At 45.6% G+C, this 20,456-nt stretch overlaps 1 protein-coding gene across 4 annotated transcripts; it reads right to left on the bottom strand.

Moving 5' to 3' along the window:
* Positions 1–633: 633 nt before the first annotated feature.
* far1 (fatty acyl CoA reductase 1) lies at positions 634–20,132 on the bottom strand. Of its 4 annotated transcripts, none has more exons than XM_076042577.1 (13): positions 19,979–20,132; positions 12,978–13,073; positions 12,553–12,669; positions 11,280–11,455; positions 10,338–10,517; positions 9,148–9,325; positions 8,518–8,562; positions 7,864–7,991; positions 7,704–7,771; positions 5,040–5,211; positions 2,449–2,578; positions 1,783–1,910; positions 634–962 (listed from the first exon to the last, which is right to left on the bottom strand). In XM_076042577.1, the coding sequence occupies exons 2-13, from the start codon at positions 13,047–13,049 to the stop codon at positions 803–805; spliced, it is 1,554 nt and encodes a 517-aa protein (XP_075898692.1). In that variant the 5' UTR covers positions 13,050–13,073; positions 19,979–20,132; the 3' UTR covers positions 634–802. The 4 variants fall into 4 exon arrangements, with proteins under 4 accessions (XP_075898692.1, XP_075898694.1, XP_075898693.1 ...); XM_076042579.1 differs by lacking the exon at positions 5,040–5,211 and adding an exon at positions 3,982–4,153; XM_076042578.1 differs by lacking the exon at positions 19,979–20,132 and adding an exon at positions 19,451–19,690.
* Between the last annotated feature and the right edge of the window lie 324 nt (positions 20,133–20,456).

Here is a 20,456-nt window from a genome sequence, read left to right as displayed (position 1 = left end):
GAAGCCGAGCCACGTTTGCCCCCCCCCCCACCACCACCACCACTAACAGGAACAATCGGTAGCGATTCTTCGCGCCACTGACTCTGCAACTCCCACAGAGGTTGGCAGCAATGGCTTTGGTCTGGGGGTGGGGGGGTGGTGGTGGTGGGGGATGGGTCAGAGGAAGTGACTTATGGGTTCGCTCGCCCCCCCCCCCCAATTTCTAGTGCACAATCTTCCTACAACTGGCTCCGCACCAACTGTGCAGCTTTGCTTTGCCCAGCGTAACAAAGAAAAATGACATCTTTTTAGGTAACATTCAATTAGGCAGGTTGGGGTGTTTTTTTTTTTGTTTTTTTTTTCTCTTCCTCCCAACGAAGTATGACATAGCGTAAAGAGAGAGTAACCTGAACAGAAGAGCTGAGGGTGTTAGAAGTTAGAGCGTCACCCGGTGCATAGGGTCTCTTACAGGCAGAACGAGGCTGATCCGAGCAGCCCAGAGCTCCACAGCAGCAGGACAGAACTGAAATGAACAGATTGGTAGATGGAGGAGGTGGAAGTGGAGGTGGTGGTGGTGGTGGGAGGGAGGGTGGGTCCTACGGTCCTCTTGGTGTGAATGCTGTGTCCAGATCTATACCCATGTCCAGTTGTTGGTTGTTTTTTTTTTGCTGTGAAAAGACAGATAATGCCGAGCGATACGTGACATTCGGAACAGCTGCCGACTCCTCCAGCGGGTCCGTTGAAATTCTCGAGCGCCGGCCCGCTCCGGACATTCGTTCCTTTGCTCCCGTCCGCCTGGTCGCCCGCTCCGCCGGACCGCCGGTTATCTCATGGTGGAGGACGCTCGGAAGTAGGAGAGGAACTTGAAGCAGAGGCTGACCACAAAGTACCAGATGTTCCTGGCCATCTGGGAGCGAGCCACGAAGACGCGCCAGAGGATCACCGCCAGGATGGCGTTGAACGAGTAGCGGATGTTCCTCAGCCTGGGACACGGGGGAGACCAATCAGTGACTTCAAAGTGCAAACTCAAAGGCGATTCCGCGTGTCGGTTTGGGCGAGAATGTGAAGGCTCGATTTTATTTTTTTCCTTCAAATTTGCATGTTGAGTAATGTATTTTTTACACACTGGCTGTACTACTCTTTGGAAGCGCATTGCCGCCACTCTAGAAAAAAAAAAACAATAAACAGGGCTCAGTACAGTATCGCGTTTTTAACGTGAAAGTTATCACGTAAAAACGTGATAACTTTCACGTACATGCGTAAATGGGGCAGCGATTCAAATGACTTTTAGAGTTGAATCTAACTAGCCCTATAATCTGTGTACAAATAAAATAAAGCACTTACCTCGTGTTCTGTTCTAATAACTACGGAAGCGCATTGCAGCCAAACTAGAAAAAAAAAATAGGGCTCAGTATCACATTATAATGTGAAAATGACCACAAAAAAACATGATCATTTCACAAAAGAACATGAAAATTATCACAAAATAAGTTTCACGCTATACCGTGATACTGAGCCCCGTTTTATTTTATTTTTTCTAGGCTGGCTGCAATGCGCTTCCATGCCACTCAACATAAACTAAAAAATGAAAGTAACACCCTCCTATTCCTGCCCGACGCAAGTAAAGACATCAGCTGTTAATGGGAGGATGAACGGAACCACTTGAGCGCTAATGCAGAGATTTAATGCACGCTGACCTAGATGTATTAAGAGCTGCCCGCACTCTGCGGCCTATTAGAGCTCGGCGCAGAAGGCGTTTCTTTATGTCGGGATGCGTTTTCGCTCGGCTGCACAGACTCTTACTTGTTGAGATGCTTGCGTGCAGCCGGGAGGCCCGAGAGCTCCTCATTCAGGACATATTTTTTGGTGCCCATGCAGTAACTTTCCATGTACTCTGCCCAGTGGAGCTGACGCACGTCGAAATTGAACACCTGCAGAACCGGGAAAAGGACAGGCGACAAGCATTTAGGAGAACCTAAAGTAACAGAATACATTGTTTGTTTGTTTTTTTGTTAAGGAGCCATTTCTAACATTCTTTGGAGGGGAGGGGAGGGGAGGGGAGGGAGAGATCGTTCAGTTCGAAATGGGACGAGCTTTCGTTTTTCAAACGTTGCATTACCAGCGCTCATGACATTTTGGATTTTTCAGATGTCACAGCAACATCACAACCAAGACAAGGAAGTCACGCAGGGCATTTGGAATCACGTCATTCAAGGAACCAAACGCTCTGAATTTGTCGAGGGTGGAGTTTTAACATTTCCGCAATGCCACTGTGATATAACTGCTGGAATTTGCCACTCATTCATCAATAAGTTATGCATGTGTTGCACTAGTGTTGCGCCATTATTGTTTTTTTATTGCATGGCCTTTTTCAATTTTTTTCAAACCGGTGGATACAACTGGAAGATGTGCCGCATCTACGATCTCATCCGGCCATCTCATCGGAGATGACACGAATCTCAACCGCACCTTTTTGTCTTCTGGGCTCATCTGGCTCATCAGCATGGTTATGTTGTCCGTGTTCCACACCCACGAGTGGCTGGTGAAATACTCCATGACCATCATGGACTTGTGGAGGCGAGTGATTGTCTTCATCATCCTGGGGGTTACGGAAGGGTTAACACAGCACAGTGGCGGGGAGGAAGAAGAAGGAGATGAAGAAGATGCAGCATCTGGGTGTTGAGGAATGAGGAAGAGGAGGCAGAATGCTGAAAACCAGAGTTGGAATGTTGGCGGGTGGTGCAGTGACGGGAGTGAATGTTGGTGGGTGGGTGTGGAAAAGCTAGAAAATCACGAGTGCTCAGACAGATGAGATAATTAAACAAGGAACTCCAGACAAAAAAAAAAGAAAAAAAAAAGGGGGGGGGGGTGTCAGGCTGAACAGCGCTGTGCATTTGCACAAATTCTGCCATTGAATAAATTGAAACAACTGTCAAATGAAAGTTTGGTGTGCAATTTCTTATTGAAGATGCTTTGTATCGTGATTAATGGTTGGTCAAAATGTCAAAGTTCCCCATGAGAGTCAACTGAACACAATGCGGCAGAGGTGGCTGTGCAAAATGTTCACTGGCACTGCTCAGGCGACGGTTAGCGTTAATGGCGTGTGATCACAGGAGGAGGACACGCTGCCACGCGGGCACGTGAACTTGGGAGGTTGGTTCTAGGTGTGGTGATCGTGCAAATTCATCCAGATGATCCACTCTTTCAATGCGAGGTAGAAATCAGGGTGAGGAACAGGGAGCGAGACCCGCGAGGATCTCCGAGTCTTTCAAACTGCATGTCCTTCACATTTTCTATGGTGTTCAAAATGGTTTGGCCACATTACAAAAAGGAACGGGTTGTGAGAAAATTTTTTTTTTTTTAAATAAAAAGGCCCTTTGTGACACAAACAGCCATAACAAAGGCAACATTGTGTTGCGGATGCTTGGACTACACAGTGAGATGACTCGGACTCCTCGCGTGAAAGGCCTTGATTCGCGAGACGTGCAAAACATGCAATTGTTGGCACACAGAGGCAGTAAGAACCATTTCCCCCACTCCCACCTACACTACCGACTTGGCCACGCCCACTTCAGCCAGAAGAAACAAAAGTACGTGTGAAACAATTAAGACCTGGTATAAATGGGGCTCAGATGGGGGGTGGGGGGTGGGGGGGTAATAAAAAGAAACTCATTTGTAAAATGGGGCAGAATTTCCTCTACATGGTCAACAAAAACGTCCCAAGTTGGCCAGAAGCGAAGGGGGAGGGGGGTGAGCGACCGTTGGCCGTCTTCGCTTTTGCTTTGACTCGAGACGGTAGTTGAATGGAAACACTCCCAGAGACAGAGAGAGACGCCACTAAAGTCAAGTAAGTGCAGAAGCGGCAAAAGTCGCGACTCCCTCCAGCCCACGGTCCATTCTGCCTCCACCAAGACAAACGGAACGGACACATCAAAAAAGGAAGGGTGGGTGCGTTGCTGGATGGGGGTGGGAGGGATGGGAGTGGGTCTGGTGCAGCCTTACCGGGGCTTGCGGCCCGTCAGCACGAGATAGCCGTCATAGAGCAGGGCCGGCAGCGTGTGGCTGACTGTGGTCCAGTACTGATTAGTAAAGGGGTTGGAGCGCAGATTGACATTGGGCCTTCTGAAGGCCTGCTCTAAGGGATTGGTCTTGAAGGTCATGTTTATACAGTTCTCTGCAGGAGACAAAAAAAAAACAAAACAAAAGGGGGAGACGGAGAGGACGGGGTGAGGACCAGTGAGTGCCCTCCAGAAACGGCCCTAACCCTTGAAAGGCTTCCAAAAAAATGAACTCTCAGAAGGAGGTGCGCCTCAATCCCAGCTGTGGGCCGGTTTAAAGGGCCACCAATATTTGGTGATTTCGAGAAGAATGGGCGACATTACACTTTAGATTGCAGCGTTCACCCTCCCTCTCCTGAGCCTACCGGTAAACTACAGTGGCTTTTTACTTTTTTTTTCTTTTTCTGCACATACAAACCTAAATGCCGCATCCACCTTCTTCTTGTTTGGCCTATTTGAGGACATGGGTGTTAACCCTAAATATAAAATGCGCACTGTATGTATATGTATGAGAACCGTTAGGATAGGATAACCAAATGACTTAATTTTACTGCGACTATCCACTTTCATCAATGTATTTATGGGAAGTATACTAAGCTTTCACCAACATAAGAACCATAAATCAGGCCAAATTTTACACGCTGGACCTTTAAGGTCATCTTCATTCTGACATTTTTTTGGAAGCCCAAAGCTGAGAACACTTTTTTAACCCACCGGGGCGAAATGCGAAAGAGTGCAGAACCCGTCAGCATGTGCAGTAGAGGAGGTGGGCTATGCACTCTTCAGCAGCCAACAACTACAGCAAAGACAAAAAAAAAGAAAGAAAAAAAACCCCACAAGCATAATGCAACACACCAGCATTAAGCTACTAAACTACAATAAAGCAGCAGAAATGTGTGGCAGTGTAAAAAAAAAAAAAAAAAAAAAAAAAAAAAAAGAGGGGGGGCCTGGAGTTAAAACAGCAGAGGTGCGGCGCGTCCGACTTGGCGATGGCGAGGTTACCTGGGCTCTCGTCCAATCAACCTTAGGTACAGATCATAGAGGAAGGCTGGAGCCTTGTGGCTCACAACGATCCAGTACTGATTGATCAGGTGATTGGATGTGAGATTAACATTGGGCCGTCGAAAGGCCTGCTCGAGGGGGTTCCTCTTGAATGTGGATATTACATGGTACTCTATGGAACACAAAGTTGAATGACACACGTCACCTGTCAGTTTGAAACACTTTGTTTTTTTCACCTTACAAAAAATGGCTCTGAAATTCGTGCCTTCTTCCAAAAAAATTAAGATTCGGCACAATTTGTATGGGAAATGGAACAATTTAAAACCCGGTAAAACGTTTTTTTTTAAATCTCAGATTTTCCATATTTAGCCAAGATTAATCGCATTTTGATTTGCATGTTTAAAATTTGTTTTGTTTTTTTCATTCAAGACAATTTTGACATACCTTACTGATGTGTCTTCATTGGGAACCAAATGAACAGTAAGAGAGGATTTCCTTTTGAATCTTTTGTCTTATCATTTTATTTCAAATCGGTGCATCTAGACCCAAATGTGCTGTGTCTTGCAGGTGTTCCCTTTTTGTTCCTTTTTCATACCCACGACCGTAAGTTGTACGACGGGTCAGAGCTGCCAGCCATTTTGCACGTTGCTTTAGTTAGCTTCTCCGATGTACTTTAATCCACAGGTCTGCGGTGGCTCCCACACTCCAAAATGGTGCGTTGGCAAAGCGGCGCCTCGCCAGTCTGAGGGACGGTGGCTGTACCTGGACGTTTCGTGTGTAGGCGTTTGCTTAAACCATCAGCACGTTGTGAAATGGACTACATAAACACAGATAGCATTAGCAGGATGGCGTGTCGAGACATGCGGCTTGAGGACCCGACTACGGGTGAACGAGAGGGACAAAAGGCTTGTGATTTAAAAAAAAATAGCGCTTTATGTTTTGTTTTTAATCTCGTCATGATTAACGCGTTAATGCTGACAGCCATAATCATTATTCATTTTAATCGTTTATCAAAAGGCAAAAGTGACTAATCTCCATTTCATTTTCACCAACATGCTTTTTCTTTTCTTTTTTTTTTACTGGCTGCTCTGTCACTACTGACGTCTTATTATTCTCAACAGTGCTGTAATACATGGCCATTCCTTTATCTTCAAACCTACTTATGAACCAGCATGGATCAGGAGTCTTTGGAGAAAATTCTGTGTTTATCTTAGCACTTTGCTCATTCTTGCTCCTTGCTATGGACAGTGAAACACAAAGGACTCTTTTGAGCCGGGACTAAACCGAGGACTGACTGGTTCCACAAGTTGTCAGACTTGCAGTGTTCTGCTCTAGGTCCAGTTGACTCAGTGAAAGTAACCGACGTGAAATTTCACTGGCTTTATGGAGCTTCAGGTGAGGCCTGTAAAAGTTTTTATATGGCAGACCTGTAATCATGAAAAGTACACACCTCAGAATGTGTTCAGAGCTCAACTGTCTAACTGTCACATGCAGTAAACGGGCTCCGTCGACTTAGACGAAAAAGCTCACTGAACAATGAACGCTCTCTCCAGGATTTAAATATACTAATGTACAATAAAAATAAGTGTGCGTGTTGTGAGGGTTGGGGTAAATAAATGCATACATAAATCTTGGTTTTTGCTACGATTACTTCCAAATTAGGGAGAAACAAATTTACTAGTCTACTCAGTTGTTCCCTTTAGCAGTCACCAGTGGTGTGAGCTGGCTGGGCTATGAGCCCGGCACCGCTCGTCTCAAGGCAGACACTCCACCACTGATTTTTATTTCTCTTTAAAATACAACCATAGCCTGCATTTGAACAGGTGTGCAAAAGTTCTACGTTTGGGTGCGGCGGGCAGTAGATCAATTTACAAATCAGGGTATGTCATCAGTAGGGCTGAACGATACATCGCATTTGCGGTAATGTCGCGGTAGGACAAAACAAAAGACTTTGAGATTTGATTGACGCGAGCTGCGGTCACATGACTTGCGAGCGGCACGAAGCAAAGCAAGCAGGTAGCGAGAGGAGTCGATGCTGCGGCCAGCTGGACGGACGAAGCGACACGCAAGGAAAAGGTCTTCCTGGTTGCCACCAACTGGTGGCCGTAGTTTAGCAAAACAGTGTCGGGAGCGATAAAAAAACAAAAAAAAAACAGTGCTGAACGAGTACCGAAGCACCGAGGACCACAACAGTCGGAGTTGTCTTCGTTGGCAGCGAACCGCTGCCTCGTACGTTCGCACCTTATAGCGATTTGAACGCTGCTAGCGTGTCAACATCGGTTGAATGAAGCCGTCGCTGTTTTGTGCTTTGTGTGGACCTAAATTAAATCATTCTAAGCCCTATTAAGAGGTCTTGCAACAAACAAAACAAAAACACTAGTAGATAAATAAAGGGTCTTTCATATTAATTCATGCTCAACATTAGCCTAGCCTATAAAAAAAAAATAACAATTTGAGTATAATAAATATGATATGTTAATTATAATACATACAATTTTTTGTTTGTTTGTGGAAAATACATGAGCAAAAAAAAAAAAAAAATCGCAATTAGATTATTTTCCATAATCGTTCAGCCCTAGTCAATGGGTACCGAAAGACACATTATACAGTCAGCGGTGTCAAAGTGAAAAATGAAAAAAAAAAAAAAAAAAATTGACATCCTACCAACTTCCCCCCAGTGGAACGGGTTGATCCCACCAGTCGTGCAGTTGTAAACGGGGATGTTTTGCGGCCTGTGAGGGGAGAGAAAAGTTCAGAGAGTCGATTTCAGAAAATTCTGCCAAAGCTGCACGACGATCGGGGAGCTTCTGCCCTCCTCGCCCACCTGTTCGACGTCTGCGACCCCGAGTACCACGCCGCGGCCAGCGTCATGTTGATGACCACGTCCACGGGAACCAGGTCGGCCACAGCGTCATTGGCGGCCCTCATTGTGCGCAGGATCCCCTTACCGGCCTGCTCACAGCGGGGCGACAGGTGATCAGTAACGGCCGATCGGGTTACCGCGCTTTCAGATTTCAGATACGAAAAAGCAGGTCAGACGGAGGTGAGAGGAGCAGAGGTGCACCTTGCTTTCTGCTCCTGTGCGTGCGTCATGAATAGACCTGACAAAATTAGAAGGGCTAAGGGGTATAATGTGATAAGGGGACAATTTCAGTGATTATTCTTTTGTTCTCTTGTACATCGAAGTGACTTAACTATATGCAGCCAGAGGCTTTGAGAGGCAATTAGAACTCTTATATCTGGGAGGTGGAGAAGATTTCTTTTTCTAATTAATATTTAAAAGGTTTACTTGAATGCTCCATAGGTAAAATACAGACACCAGGCTCACGCTTAGTCATAAAACAAATCCACCTGCAGTCTGCACAGCGTCACGCGTCAGGGTTTGTCAGTGGGGACGCGATTACGTCACCGAGAATGAAGGCGCCTCTCTACCTGCAAGCACTGGATCATCGTGAACAGACTTCATTTGAATACTTACAGCAATGAATATACCGCTTGGTCCGTTGAAGTTATCAATCCAACCCTAACAAAAACAAAAGAATTACAATGCATTTATATTTTTTGAAAACAAATGAGCCTCAACCAAATGGCGCCACACGCTTTATCCTGCTAGAATGCACACGTGCCCGTAACGAATCGAAAAAGAATTTCTGAATTAATTTTGGTGAATTTTAAACATTTCTATTTTGAGCCACACACTCAGACGGGAGTGATTGGTAACCCCCTTTCTCAAAGCTTTCCCGAACCAGATATTCATGTCTTTCCACTTTCCTAGTGCAGTTGGCCAGGAACAAAAGGTGTACAGAGTCACCATTTACACATTCCTGACATTCCCACGGCCACTCCTTGGTAACTTGGAACGCCTGTTACTCTCATGTGCAACCGAAATCTCAAACGACACCCAGACGCACGAATGTGTGCGGGACGGATTTTCCTCCCCTTACTAATAAGTTACAGGAGTGACGCGGTGGAGGAAATCATTTGAAACGGTTTTGGAAGTTGAGACGGGGGACGGCAGCGAGGCTCTCAATGAGACCGAGCTGGAGAAAGAGAGGACAGCTGCGTGCACAGAACATGCGATGCGTGACAAACGGCATGAATGACTCACTGGGAATGGCTCCTTCCAGCTCGCTCCCACTATGGACGGTCTGATGATGGCCACGTTGAGGTCTCCGGCCTCCTGCTGCACCAGGTACTCAGCCAGGGCTTTGGTGTAGGTGTAGGTGTTGGGACGCTCCCCAATCAGCTTGGGAGTCAGAAGAGAGACCAGCTCTTCATCCATCCAGCTGGACAAGAGAAATCAATCCATCATTAATGAGTCCGAGGCCACTCACAGCTTTCGATACAACGGCGGCTTATTTCTATTTTGCGTATCCAAATCGCCAACTTCTTAAAAGTTTACAAACATCAAGTGTTGAATTGTGTCGACCGAGTTTCTGCAAACACTGCAACACTTTGTTTTTTCACCTCTCAAAGATTTGGCACAATTCGTATGAGAAATAGAACAATTTAAAACATTTCTTTAAATCGAGATTAATCTCCGACTTTCCATAGATTAATTGCGTTCTGATTCGCACGTTTAAAGTTCTCCTATTTTTTTCACTCAAGACAAGTTTGACGTCCACGTTAATGTAAAGCAACTCTTACCGGAGTGTCTTATTGAAAACTAAATCAACTTTCGGTATCAAGATTTCGATTTCGGTAAATTCGCTAAAAGAAGCTAAAAGGAAAAAAAAAAAAAAAGAATATAAGAAAATACTTTCTGCAAATTATTTTAAACAGAAAAAGGCGTTAGAAAATCAACTTCATTACAGTCTCGTTTCATTTAGATTCAGTAGCGGCTTCATCCGTTGATCAAACTGTCCTCTGAACCCTGCATCTTCTCTTCCTTCCTTCCATCCATCGAGGCTCCCGTAAAGCTCACAGCCACTCTGCGATCCCACTAATCTTGACTGCCTCTGTGGGCTTCTGACGCTTCTCTAATCTGACTCAACGGCCTTTAGCAACATTAGTGTTACTTAGCAGCCATTTACCCGCCGCTCGTTGCTAAGCTGGCATCTTAGTGCTTGACTGCGTTTTTTTTTTTTTTTTTTTAAATCCATCCAGCTATATGCAATGAAAGGGCCCTTCGATGCTGGTACTCAAAGCTCAAAAACAAGATTTCATCTGCATTGATGAAAAAGACATCTAAAAAAAAAATAAATCCGGACATTGACCGCCAGCAGTTTGCTGCATGCAGAGCTCATTAATTGATTGGAAAAAAAAGAAAGAAAAGAAAATGCACAAAGTTCAACCTACTCTAAAGAATCAATGAGTCTGCGGTAGTCGACGGGGGGCGGGTAGACGACTTCCTCGATGAGCTCCCGGTCACAGTTGGCGTAGGCCGTGGAGATGTGAATGAAAATCTGCAGACGCTTCATCCTGCGAGCCAGTGCCAGAATCTTCTGCGTGGCCAGGACATTCAGCTGCATGGCATCTCTGAGGAAGAGGCACAGCTTCACATTGTTAAACACTATTAAGCCGGTTATGAACAATGAGCTGGCAGCAGTAAGCGTGGCCAAGTGTTCCCGGTGAATTTTTTTGTGAAACCGTGACTTGTATGTACTCGGAAATGGAGCCAAGAGTCACCAGTTGAGTGCAGCGTGTTTGAAGGTGTTGGTGCATCCGCTTCTAGATAGCATGTTGCCAAACACCAGGCTACAGGCAGATGGGTGGGGTGAAACTCTGTCGTTCCTAATAGAAATCAACGACGTGGGTCCTCGTCACCAACTGCACTGTGCAGAGCGGGTGAGAGCTCTGCTGACGTGCTCGTTTCATTGTTTATCTGATAGTACGATGGGTGAAATTCCCCTGTAAGGGTTAACAATTGAATGATTTAACGCAAAATCCCCCTTTCACACTTAAATCTGCCAGAACTGGGTGACTAAAGGCCGAAGCTTTTACCCGAATTGAAAGTCGAAGCGGATAACTGAACGGCAGAAAAGAAGGGAAAAAAAAGGCCTTGTTGGGCCACAGATGCATTTTTAATGCATTGAAGATCAAACAAACTGGAGGAACAAGAAGTGCGTCGCGCTGCTGACTGAGGGAGGTGGTGGTGGTGGGGGTGGTGGTGGGGGTTCTTGCGTAACGTACAGAAGCACACAGTGAACCCAATCTGAGATATGCTTGAGCGCCTGCCGAATTAGGAGGGGGGGGAAAAAAAATAAATAAAAAATGGAGCAGTGCATCCCAGAAACTCACTTGAGTGGCTCGTTGAAGCGGACGGTGGCGGCGCAGTGGAAGACGACGTTGACGTTCTCGGCCAAGACACTCTGATCTTCTTTGCTCAGATTCAACTCCGGCTGTGTGAGGTCACTGTTCACGGCGATGATCTTCTCCGCAAAGCCCGGCTGCTCCTCTTGCAGTCTTTCAAAGAGCTGAGGTCGAGGGGACGGCACAGTTGCAGTTCAATGGGAGCCAAGTGCGGTCAAACGCTGCGAGCTCGCAGTCAGAGTGCCCCTCCGTTCATTCCAACGCTGCGATTCTTCATCACACCGAGATGTGGAAGAAGCTGGAGGACCAGGCGCACCCCCACGATGCTGCCTGATCGTTTCTCAGCTTCATGTTCAAACTAGTTTACAAAAGATGCAGCATCCGGCCATGGCTGCAGCCTGCTCAATACAACACTTGACTCGAAGCCGCTGCTGCACCACTGCTACACAACTCCTGCATGTGTGAACTAAGCCCGGGCCACTTACAGCGGATCACATCATCAAAGTTTTTTCAGTCTTACTATTCGGCAGACTGGTCGCAATATCAAACTATAAACCACTAGGGAGGTACGAAGATATGGGGAAAAGTAGTTATCATTGATGCAAGAAAAAGCATTGATGCACCAGCGATTGGGGTTTCATTAAATGACAACTAGCCGCCATATATGTGCAGTATAGTGGCAGAAAGTTTTCGGACACCCTTAGAATTTTTACGCAATCCCTATATTATTGTCTTCAGCTATTTGTCAGATTTTTTTGTTTGAAAAGGTTGTGTTTATTGTTAATAAGAGGAAATAAATACTTGTAGTTGTAAAAAAAAAAAATACTTGCACTCTGGATGTTGCGAGGGTCATTCTGCTGAAACATCCAGTTGTGAGCTGGACAGAACAGTGCGCATGCAGCATGTGGCCAAATGTTGGTGACTGCACTAAAATAAACAACACTTGGGACACTGGAGACTGATTCTTAGCGCAATACACTACCTCACAAATGCACAAGGTGTCTAAAAAGGGACAGATCAGTATCACATTTCACCTTGATAAGCTCCTGTGTAGTTTGTATCCTGTCTCCACGTATTGCTGGGAATAAGAATATGCCTTAAATTCTAGTTTTCGAGTTCTTCATATTTTCTTTCTCTTTGATGCTGCTTTACTCTCTTTACTTTCATTTTATCTTTTAGATAACAAAAAAAAAAAAAAAAAGATGTATTGCTGCCATTCATGTAGAACACGTCGGGCACTTTGTGGTACATTAGCGCTCACCTTGCAGTTCACCATGTCGGAGATGCGGGCGTGAGGGCTTTGACCCGCCTTTGGCCTGACCATCACATAAGCAGCGTTGACTCCTGGGCAGGACCTCAGCAGCTTCTCCAACAGCACCTTTAATAGCAGCAGGTCAGAGGGACACCTTTAACAATGAAGACTCATCCAGCTTGTAACTTTGCATTTCTTTTTCCCACAGCAGAGTCATTAAAAAGAAGAAAATTGTGTTTGTAGCTGCTGCTCCCTTTGAGGAGACTCTGTATAAAAGTGTGTAGCATGAACCTAGACTTGAAATGGTTAAAAAGCAGCGCAGAAACCCCTTTAGAAAACCTAGGAAACACATTGACAACTCGTGCTGTGGGTTTGCTTTTGGCTCGCAGCGTTTCTGCGGTGTCTGTCGAATGCATATTTAAACAGCACTGCACCTTGCCCACGAAACCTGTTGCTCCAGTGATCAGCACATTTTTTCCCTCATAGTACTCCGGTATGGTCACCATGATGTCTGCCGTCTTCACCTCCACCTGCGCGGACGGACAGGAAAGAAAGAAAAAAAAAATAGTGAGCCTAGAAGGACGCAGAGAATAGAGAGCGGCTCTGAGAATCCAGCACTGCAGCGCAGAGATGCAATAAATCTTCAGCATTCCAGAAATTTTTCTCAAAGACGTCGGCGCAGCCTCGCGTGGAGGTTTTTAAAAGTTGTCCGAGCAGAGACAACAGCTTTACTGTTGATGAGCGCTATAAATATCTTCCTTTGAGGTCATCACTTCCTTCCTGCCAAATTTGGAAATATTTTGACCAGCGGCAAATTTAAATATTTTAAATATTTTTTTTCCCATTTTAACAGAAAGACACTTGGCATACATGTACCGCACGTTGAGCTACCTGTAGAATGTATGCAAACTGAAAGGAAGGCGGTGCAGAGCCACAACAGGCTACAGGACGACTCGCGTCATTCACAAAAAGATAAATAACAATAACAGCCCAAGCCGGGCTTATTCAGAAGCTTGGAAATCTTATCAGCTTTAGTTTGTTTAGTTTAGATTTGCGGCAGGAAGACAACGCACCGCTGATAACTCGATAAGTCGTCTGACCATTAACTTCTGCGCCACGTGCGTTCACCTGGCTTGGAGGAACGTCGCATGAATGGATGCATGCACGCATGAAAACATGCAAAACCGGAACCTGGAAAAATTTACCTCGTGTGCGAGCAGGTGCATTCATGACATAAACGATTCTTAGACGTATCACTTTGTGCCTGCGGGCAAGGAAACCATCTAGTCATGCCGTTTGTTTACATAGCGAGCGAGATTCTGCACATAAAGACAGAAACGTACGGGATGAGTAGCGTACAGAGTGATATGACTGCTTAAAAATAACAAAAAAGTAAGTAAATAAAAGAACTATACACAGCCAAAAAATATGACCTTAAGGCCTTTATCTTGTCAATAATATTTTCACACTTTCTGCAAAGCTTCAAGATCTAAGCAGTAACAAGACTCCTCGGTTTAGTCCAAGGCTTTCAGAGGTTTTGACATCCCAGGTCATAACATGCATTTCAACGAGGTTGCAAGCTTTTGCAATGTGGTCATAATTAGAAGTATGGCTCAGTGCAATATCCAGAAATGCCTTTGTGTTTGACTTTGACAGGACTGAATTTTTTCCTCCAGCATTGCTCTCCCCCCCACCCCCCTCCCCTGAACTATGCTTCAGTATTTGGACACCCAACTCTGGCCAGTGCTGCAGAGGGGCCGTTTGCTGCATAACAGCTTGTGCCAAGTGGCAAACTACAGCACAGTTGCAGCATTTCACACACACACTCGCACCGACTGAGGGCGGCTTTTCAATGAGCCTTTAGTGCCTGGACAACAAAAAATAGGGGGGGGGGGGGGGGGGGAGAAGAAAAAGACTTTCTTGAAAACTGAGAACAAAGTCCCCAAAAACTAGCAATGCAACTGCATAACACAACTCATTTTGTTTCAATTTACTAGCCTGGCATGTGTTGGTATGCAGTGTGAATGTTCTGGGCAAAACAGAGTTGTCTGGGGGTGGTTTGTAAAAAGTCAGGTCAGGTGACTTTATGTGTATGCAAGGTTTTTGGGTAAAAACAAGATCCAGTATGGACATTTATTTTTAGACCCTTTTGGCTGCAGTGCAACTGGCATCAGCAAGCAAAAACGATCACGTAGTCTCAGTCAGAGCAGAGGACGAAACTTTCAGTTGAACTTTATATAAATCTTGTCCACAGTAGATTGATTAACATCAGTCATTGTTAAGGGGAGCGCTTATATGGCACGGAAAATATCAAAACCTATGTTGGCGGGTAATCACCAAGATTGTATCTACGCTTTAGCATCTAGCATTTCCTCCTTCATCTACTGCAGGAGTCACCAAGCATTTTCAACCCGAGGACTACTTCACTGTATAAAGGTCAACCAGTTCGCTACGGCCTTCTGAAATATCAAATTTTCTCACTTGGCCTATAGTTATATATTATTAATAATAATGATACTGATCTATTTGAAGACACAACAATGTCATAAAAAGGTTGGATAAAACTGAATTTCATACGCAGCTCAGCGACTTGTGCTATTTTTGTAGAACAGGCCTGTGAGCTGCTCGTGTGGGGGACGACCTGGTGCCGTGGTGGTGAACCCTGATCTACTGTGTTTTAGCTTTCAAAAAAGAAGCCCAGCAAAAAAAATGTTATGAGCATCATCACCCAATGAGATTGTGTCAACAGTTATGCTACACACACACACACACACACACACACACACACACACACACACACACACACACACACACACACACACACACACACACACACACACACACACACACACACACACACACACAATTAGAATAAGCTTTAGAAGGCATCTCAACTAAAGATCCCAAAGAGAGTTTGTGAGATTCGAGCAGTACTTGCATTTGCAGTAGTTCTTCTGCCGTTGAAACAAAAATATACCCTATCAATTCAACTTCCGCCACTTGTTGCGCTCCTAGCAGTCAGATCTGAAACAGAAAATTGATTTCACTCCATACACAAATACCAACGCCACAAGGTTTCATGGTGAGGGGGATGTGGTTTTGCAGACGTATGGTACAATGTTCATCTTGTACCAAACATGGCGATAGTGATAGTGATGGTGATAATTCGTAAGGGCAGGTTTTCAATGAACGCTCACATTGGCTCCTTTATCACCATGTAATTTAAGGTCACCTATTATACTAATTTTCGGGCTTTTGTATTTGATATATGGCCCCTCCAGAGCAGCAACGCACGATTTTCCGTGCTGAAAGCTTTTTAGATTTGCGTATCTCGCGGCTCGTTTCCTCGTATTTACTGCATCCGGCGAAAACGCTCTGTTGCACTTCACTCCACCCCAAGCCTTGCCGGTACACGCCCCCGCCCGGGGTCACACTCTTCGTCGCTGCTGAGCCTCACTTTCTCAGTTTGCCGGTGCGGGAGTGAAAAGGAAGCGGCAAACTTTACGAAACAGGCACAATTTAAACACTTACCGTCGTGAAGGCTTCACCCTTTAGCAGCTGTTTACCGGCTAATCCAGCTTCGTACGGACCCAGCGCGGGCTGAGTTACTGCCGCAAGGCGGACCGAAGGTCCCTGGACGTTTTTTGTGCCTTCCGTGTCCCCGGAAATATATTTTACTTTGCGTACTGACCGTGTCTTTGTTTTGTATTTTTGCGAGACATTTTAATAGGGCTTAGAATGATTTGGTTTCATACTGTTGACTTGTATCAAAACACTGTCCTAGCAGAGAAAATATGTACGCTGAAACGATCACTTCAGTCATAGAGTTGTTTATTATTAGACAAGAATATCTGCACAACTTACGTCCACACCAAGCACAAAGCAGGAAGAGCTCTATACAACCCATGTTACCATGCTGGCAGCGTGAACATCGCTATAAGGAGTGAAACTTGCGAGTCAAAATCGCTGCCTCTTCAGTTTCACTGCCAGCGAACACAACACACATAACAAGCAGAGCACAGAGTTAGCGGTGGTGGCTAACAGTTTGGCTAACACCATTCAGCGGTTGTACGTTGCAAGTAGTCTTAAAACTAATGTTGCTTGAGGTCACAATACACTCACAAATACTTGTTTTCAAATTTTGCCGTGGCTGACTAGTCTCTCGTCCGGTGTTCCATCGCATCCGCATTAGGCTGAACAAACCTCCAACATTTTCTCTGTTCGTTCCACTCCGACGGTTGTGGTCCTTGGTGCTTCGGTAGTCACTCGGCATTTTTTATTTTATTTTTTTTTTAATTTCCCTGGCACCGAAAAAACATTTTCTTGGAGCAGCGTATTGCAGAATCACTTCCGGGGCAGAGCGGGGGAGGGCGGAACCAGTCCGAGAGTGTGCCGGAGCTTGGCCATGAAAGGAGCTCCGGCACACAATGGCGTCATTCCGTGCCCAGTTTTGAAAAAAAAATCACTGTGAACAGAACGTTTAGAACCATGCCCAACAATTTGCAAGGCTCACGTCCAAACGCATGAACGTCATTATTTGACGATATCGAGATCGTTTGACGATAGGGTTCAACATTGTAACAGTTTTTAAAGCTCAGAAAAGTGGAAAAGCATCACAGGTGCCCTTTAAGTCATTGTTCTGCCAGTTACAGCTCAAGGGTCCAAGGCTGTGAGTTTTTATTTGCCAACAGCGTTGTAAAATGATGGCTGTAAAGTATGAACAAAATGCACAACGACAAAAAGGTAGAATCCTTGTCCTTGAAGAAGCTTTCAACACTGCATTCAGCGTTAACACTGAAGCAGGAGCTGCACAAAACCGCTCTCAAAAACCACAAAAGAGAACCTGGCAGAAGCTGCTGTGCTGTCACTTGTGTTTAACAGGGATGCGACAACTGGATTCAAGTCAGGATTGGAGGGCATTTTAGTATTTTAAGTTTGCAAAAACAGCACAGTTTGTCTAGGTGGAGAACGTGTCTGCTCTTTCTCTTAATGACACGCTTTAAACCACCTGCACAGGGAAGTCATCTGACTCAAGAGACAAAAAAAAAAAAAAAAAATCCCAAGAGATCATGCGGGCGCCCCGTTTGAAGTCACCGCTTTGTGGTCTACGTCAAAACATGAGTCAGTACAACTGAGCTGCCTTGTCGCTGACTGTGTCATGTCCTGAACAGAGAACGAGGTAAGGTTACCTGGACGGGAAAACAAAAAACTCCCAACACACAGTGAAGAAGAAAACTGCAAAACCAGCAAGAGCGTTCCGGAGTTCTGATCAAATGTCTCTCAAAGAACTACAGCAGCTTCGCACTCAGGCAGGGAGCAAAGTTGATCCCTGATGCCACCCGTTGACTCTGAATAATAGATCAGAAGCATTTGCATAACACGAGACCCTCGGCTGATGTTGAGCAATTGCATACAGGTGAAAGATTTTGTCAATGTGCAGTCTTCTCAAAGGAAACATTTGCCCGACACTTTTCTTTTCCAAAATAAAAGCATTCAAAGACTGACAACTGCGACAATCCAATCACATTAGACTGTGAGTCTTGAGCAGTCTATTCACTTTACTTCTACACACTTTGTGGCATAAGTGCCTTTTTTTTTTTTTTTTTTTTAATGGAATCTTGTCATAATTCCACCACCACAGGTAGATTTTGGTTGCACTGCGTTTCACTCCAGGGGAGCTTTGCCAACAAATGTAGACTTCACTTTGACTGTGAACTGGATAACCAACTGGACAGACATACAGTACAACTAGTCAGAAAAGGACAGCATATGAAGTAACCTGCCAACAGTGACCCCTCCACGCAAGATACAAGATGCTTTGACTGGCTAGGACAGGAAGGTTTTACTCAAACCATAAGCGAAGAGGAGAGAAACTAATAATATGCATCTGGTCCAGCTGTGCAGCTCAGTATTGACATGGAAAAAAAACAACACTGGCCCTCTGCAATGACGAGTTTCCTTCCTGGGGTGGTTCCACACTGCAGCCACTTTGGCATGTGGCTGGTACAAATTAACCACGAGTTGGACAGGGCGTGAGGAATGTCATGAGGTCACAAACAGAAGCTCGCTTGCTCAGCCAGCGTGCTGCCCCTGAAGGCATCGTCGTTTTTAACAAGATCGGTCTTGAGACCAATTTTAAAGGGTCTCGGTCTTGTCTCGTCTGGATTTCTGATCAAGACCGGTTGAGACTCAGCCAACACTGCAATGACATAAGAACAGAGAAGAAACCAGTCGCTTCCTTGTTTCGCTCTGTTTGTGACACGCGCCCATATTCCTCGCTAATTTGTTTTCCAATATAATAAAGCCAACCATTTTCTTTCTTCTTCTTAAATGCTTTGCAGCAAAGCAGCAAGGTGTTAAAAAATTGAAAGATGAAAAGGAATGTTGCTATTCCATTTATGTGGAAGCAAAAAAGAAAGAAAAAAAAAGACACTGGTCATTTGTTCTGTTTTGTTGTCATTTTTCTTTGATATATATATACAGCCTTGGTCTCAACGTCCAAATGTCTTGGTCTAGTCTCAATCCTCTGTAGTCCTGAGAATGTCTTGGTCTCGAGTCACGTCTAGATGCCAAATACCTCTCGCACGCTAAAACCTCGCTTCCAAGCGCATTCCTCGTTTTCATCACTCCTCTCAGAGTGCCAGCAGTACATGGCTGCAATGAGCAACAGCGCGATCATCTGAGACGTGTTACGATCGGGGGGCGGAGGACTGGCGGCAGAAATCAGACTTCATCGCCAGGCAGGCAGGCAGGCAAAGCAGGCGAGGTGGAAGGGGGACCCGTGATCTTCATTACACACAGCTGCCTCACGCCGCCGCGGCTCGCTGTCCGTCGCCCATTTGCACGGTGGGCGACGCTGAAAACCCGCACGGGCAGCTTCGGTTTCGACAACCCTCGCTGTAATTACCTCAATGGCCACGGCAACAAGTTAACAGATGAGGCCGCGAGGGCTTCCCTTCGATTCTGAAGCGCCTCAAGTACAGCGAGACCGTTCCTCGTCGTCGTCGTCGTCTTCTTCTTCTTCTTCTCGTGATAACAGACGAAGCAGTGTGGAGGAAAACTAGTGGGGTGACTTATCGCTTGAGTTAGAGAGCGGCGCTCGGTATGTGTATCTCTGTGATAGCAGCCGCGGCGAATACATGGTAAAAAAAAAAAAAAAAAAGAAGGAAAAAAATGAAAAATGAAAACAATAAATGGAAAATGAGCAGCTAGGAATTGAAACTAGTGACAGCAACTACGTGTTCGCAGCGCAGCACTACGTGTGCGTTGAAGCCGCATCTGTCTGTGTACAACCGTGTGACGCGTCGTGCTAGCCTGTCACGCCGCAACCCCCCCCCCAAAAAAAAGGAAACCCACACAAAATAAAATGAAATTCAACACCAAGTTCCGGCCGTTTTGCCGCTTCGGTCGGACGCAATTCCGTGCGCGTACGTACCCGTAACGTCGAGGTTCTCCCGGGCGGCTGTGGAAGTTGAGGGAGGCTGTGGTTGCGGCGCAGCGGCGAGAGAGTGGAGGAGGTGGAGGCTCAGCAGGAAGCCGGTCGCCGGGCGGGCGGGCTGGTGGATAAATGAGCCGGCGTGACGTCAGCACCATCGGAGCTCTCGCTCCTCGCTGTTTCGTTGACTGTTTAACTAACAGGTCGTCTTGCGTTTCCCCACCTCTTTATTGCTATATACAACAACACACATACTCCAGGTGTCACGAAAATCAGCTTATCGAGCACACTGTACTGTAGTGTGTGTCTCTCACAAAAACTTTAGCTTCCTGCTAAAACTGGCGGTTGTTTCCCCCGCTTTTCATCCTCATCAGTTCACCTCATTCATTGGCGGAGCCAGAAAATTTCAGGAACAAAATCCAGGCCCATCATCAAGTCAGAAAACATACTGTACATTGATCAACAAACATTGATGAAA

Source organism: Nelusetta ayraudi, unplaced genomic scaffold (assembly GCF_046127955.1).
Source record: "Nelusetta ayraudi isolate G7.1 ecotype Tasmania unplaced genomic scaffold, CSIRO-AGI_Nayr_v1 ptg000071l, whole genome shotgun sequence".
Classification (NCBI taxonomy): domain Eukaryota; kingdom Metazoa; phylum Chordata; class Actinopteri; order Tetraodontiformes; family Monacanthidae; genus Nelusetta; species Nelusetta ayraudi.
The sequence above is the reverse complement of the archived record's forward strand: the minus strand, read 5'-3'. Positions and strand labels throughout refer to the sequence as shown.

Coding starts and splice junctions, on each gene's coding strand:
- far1 (XM_076042577.1), bottom strand. CDS start 13,049: ATGGTGACCATACCGGAGTACTATGAGGGAAAAAATGTGCTGATCACT. Junction 12,670..12,977: donor CAACAGGTTTCGTGGGCAAG/GTGCAGTGCTGT, acceptor CTGCTATTAAAG/GTGCTGTTGGAGAAGCTGCT. Junction 7,992..8,517: donor CAAGCGGTATATTCATTGCT/GTAAGTATTCAA, acceptor CGCTGTGAGCAG/GCCGGTAAGGGGATCCTGCG.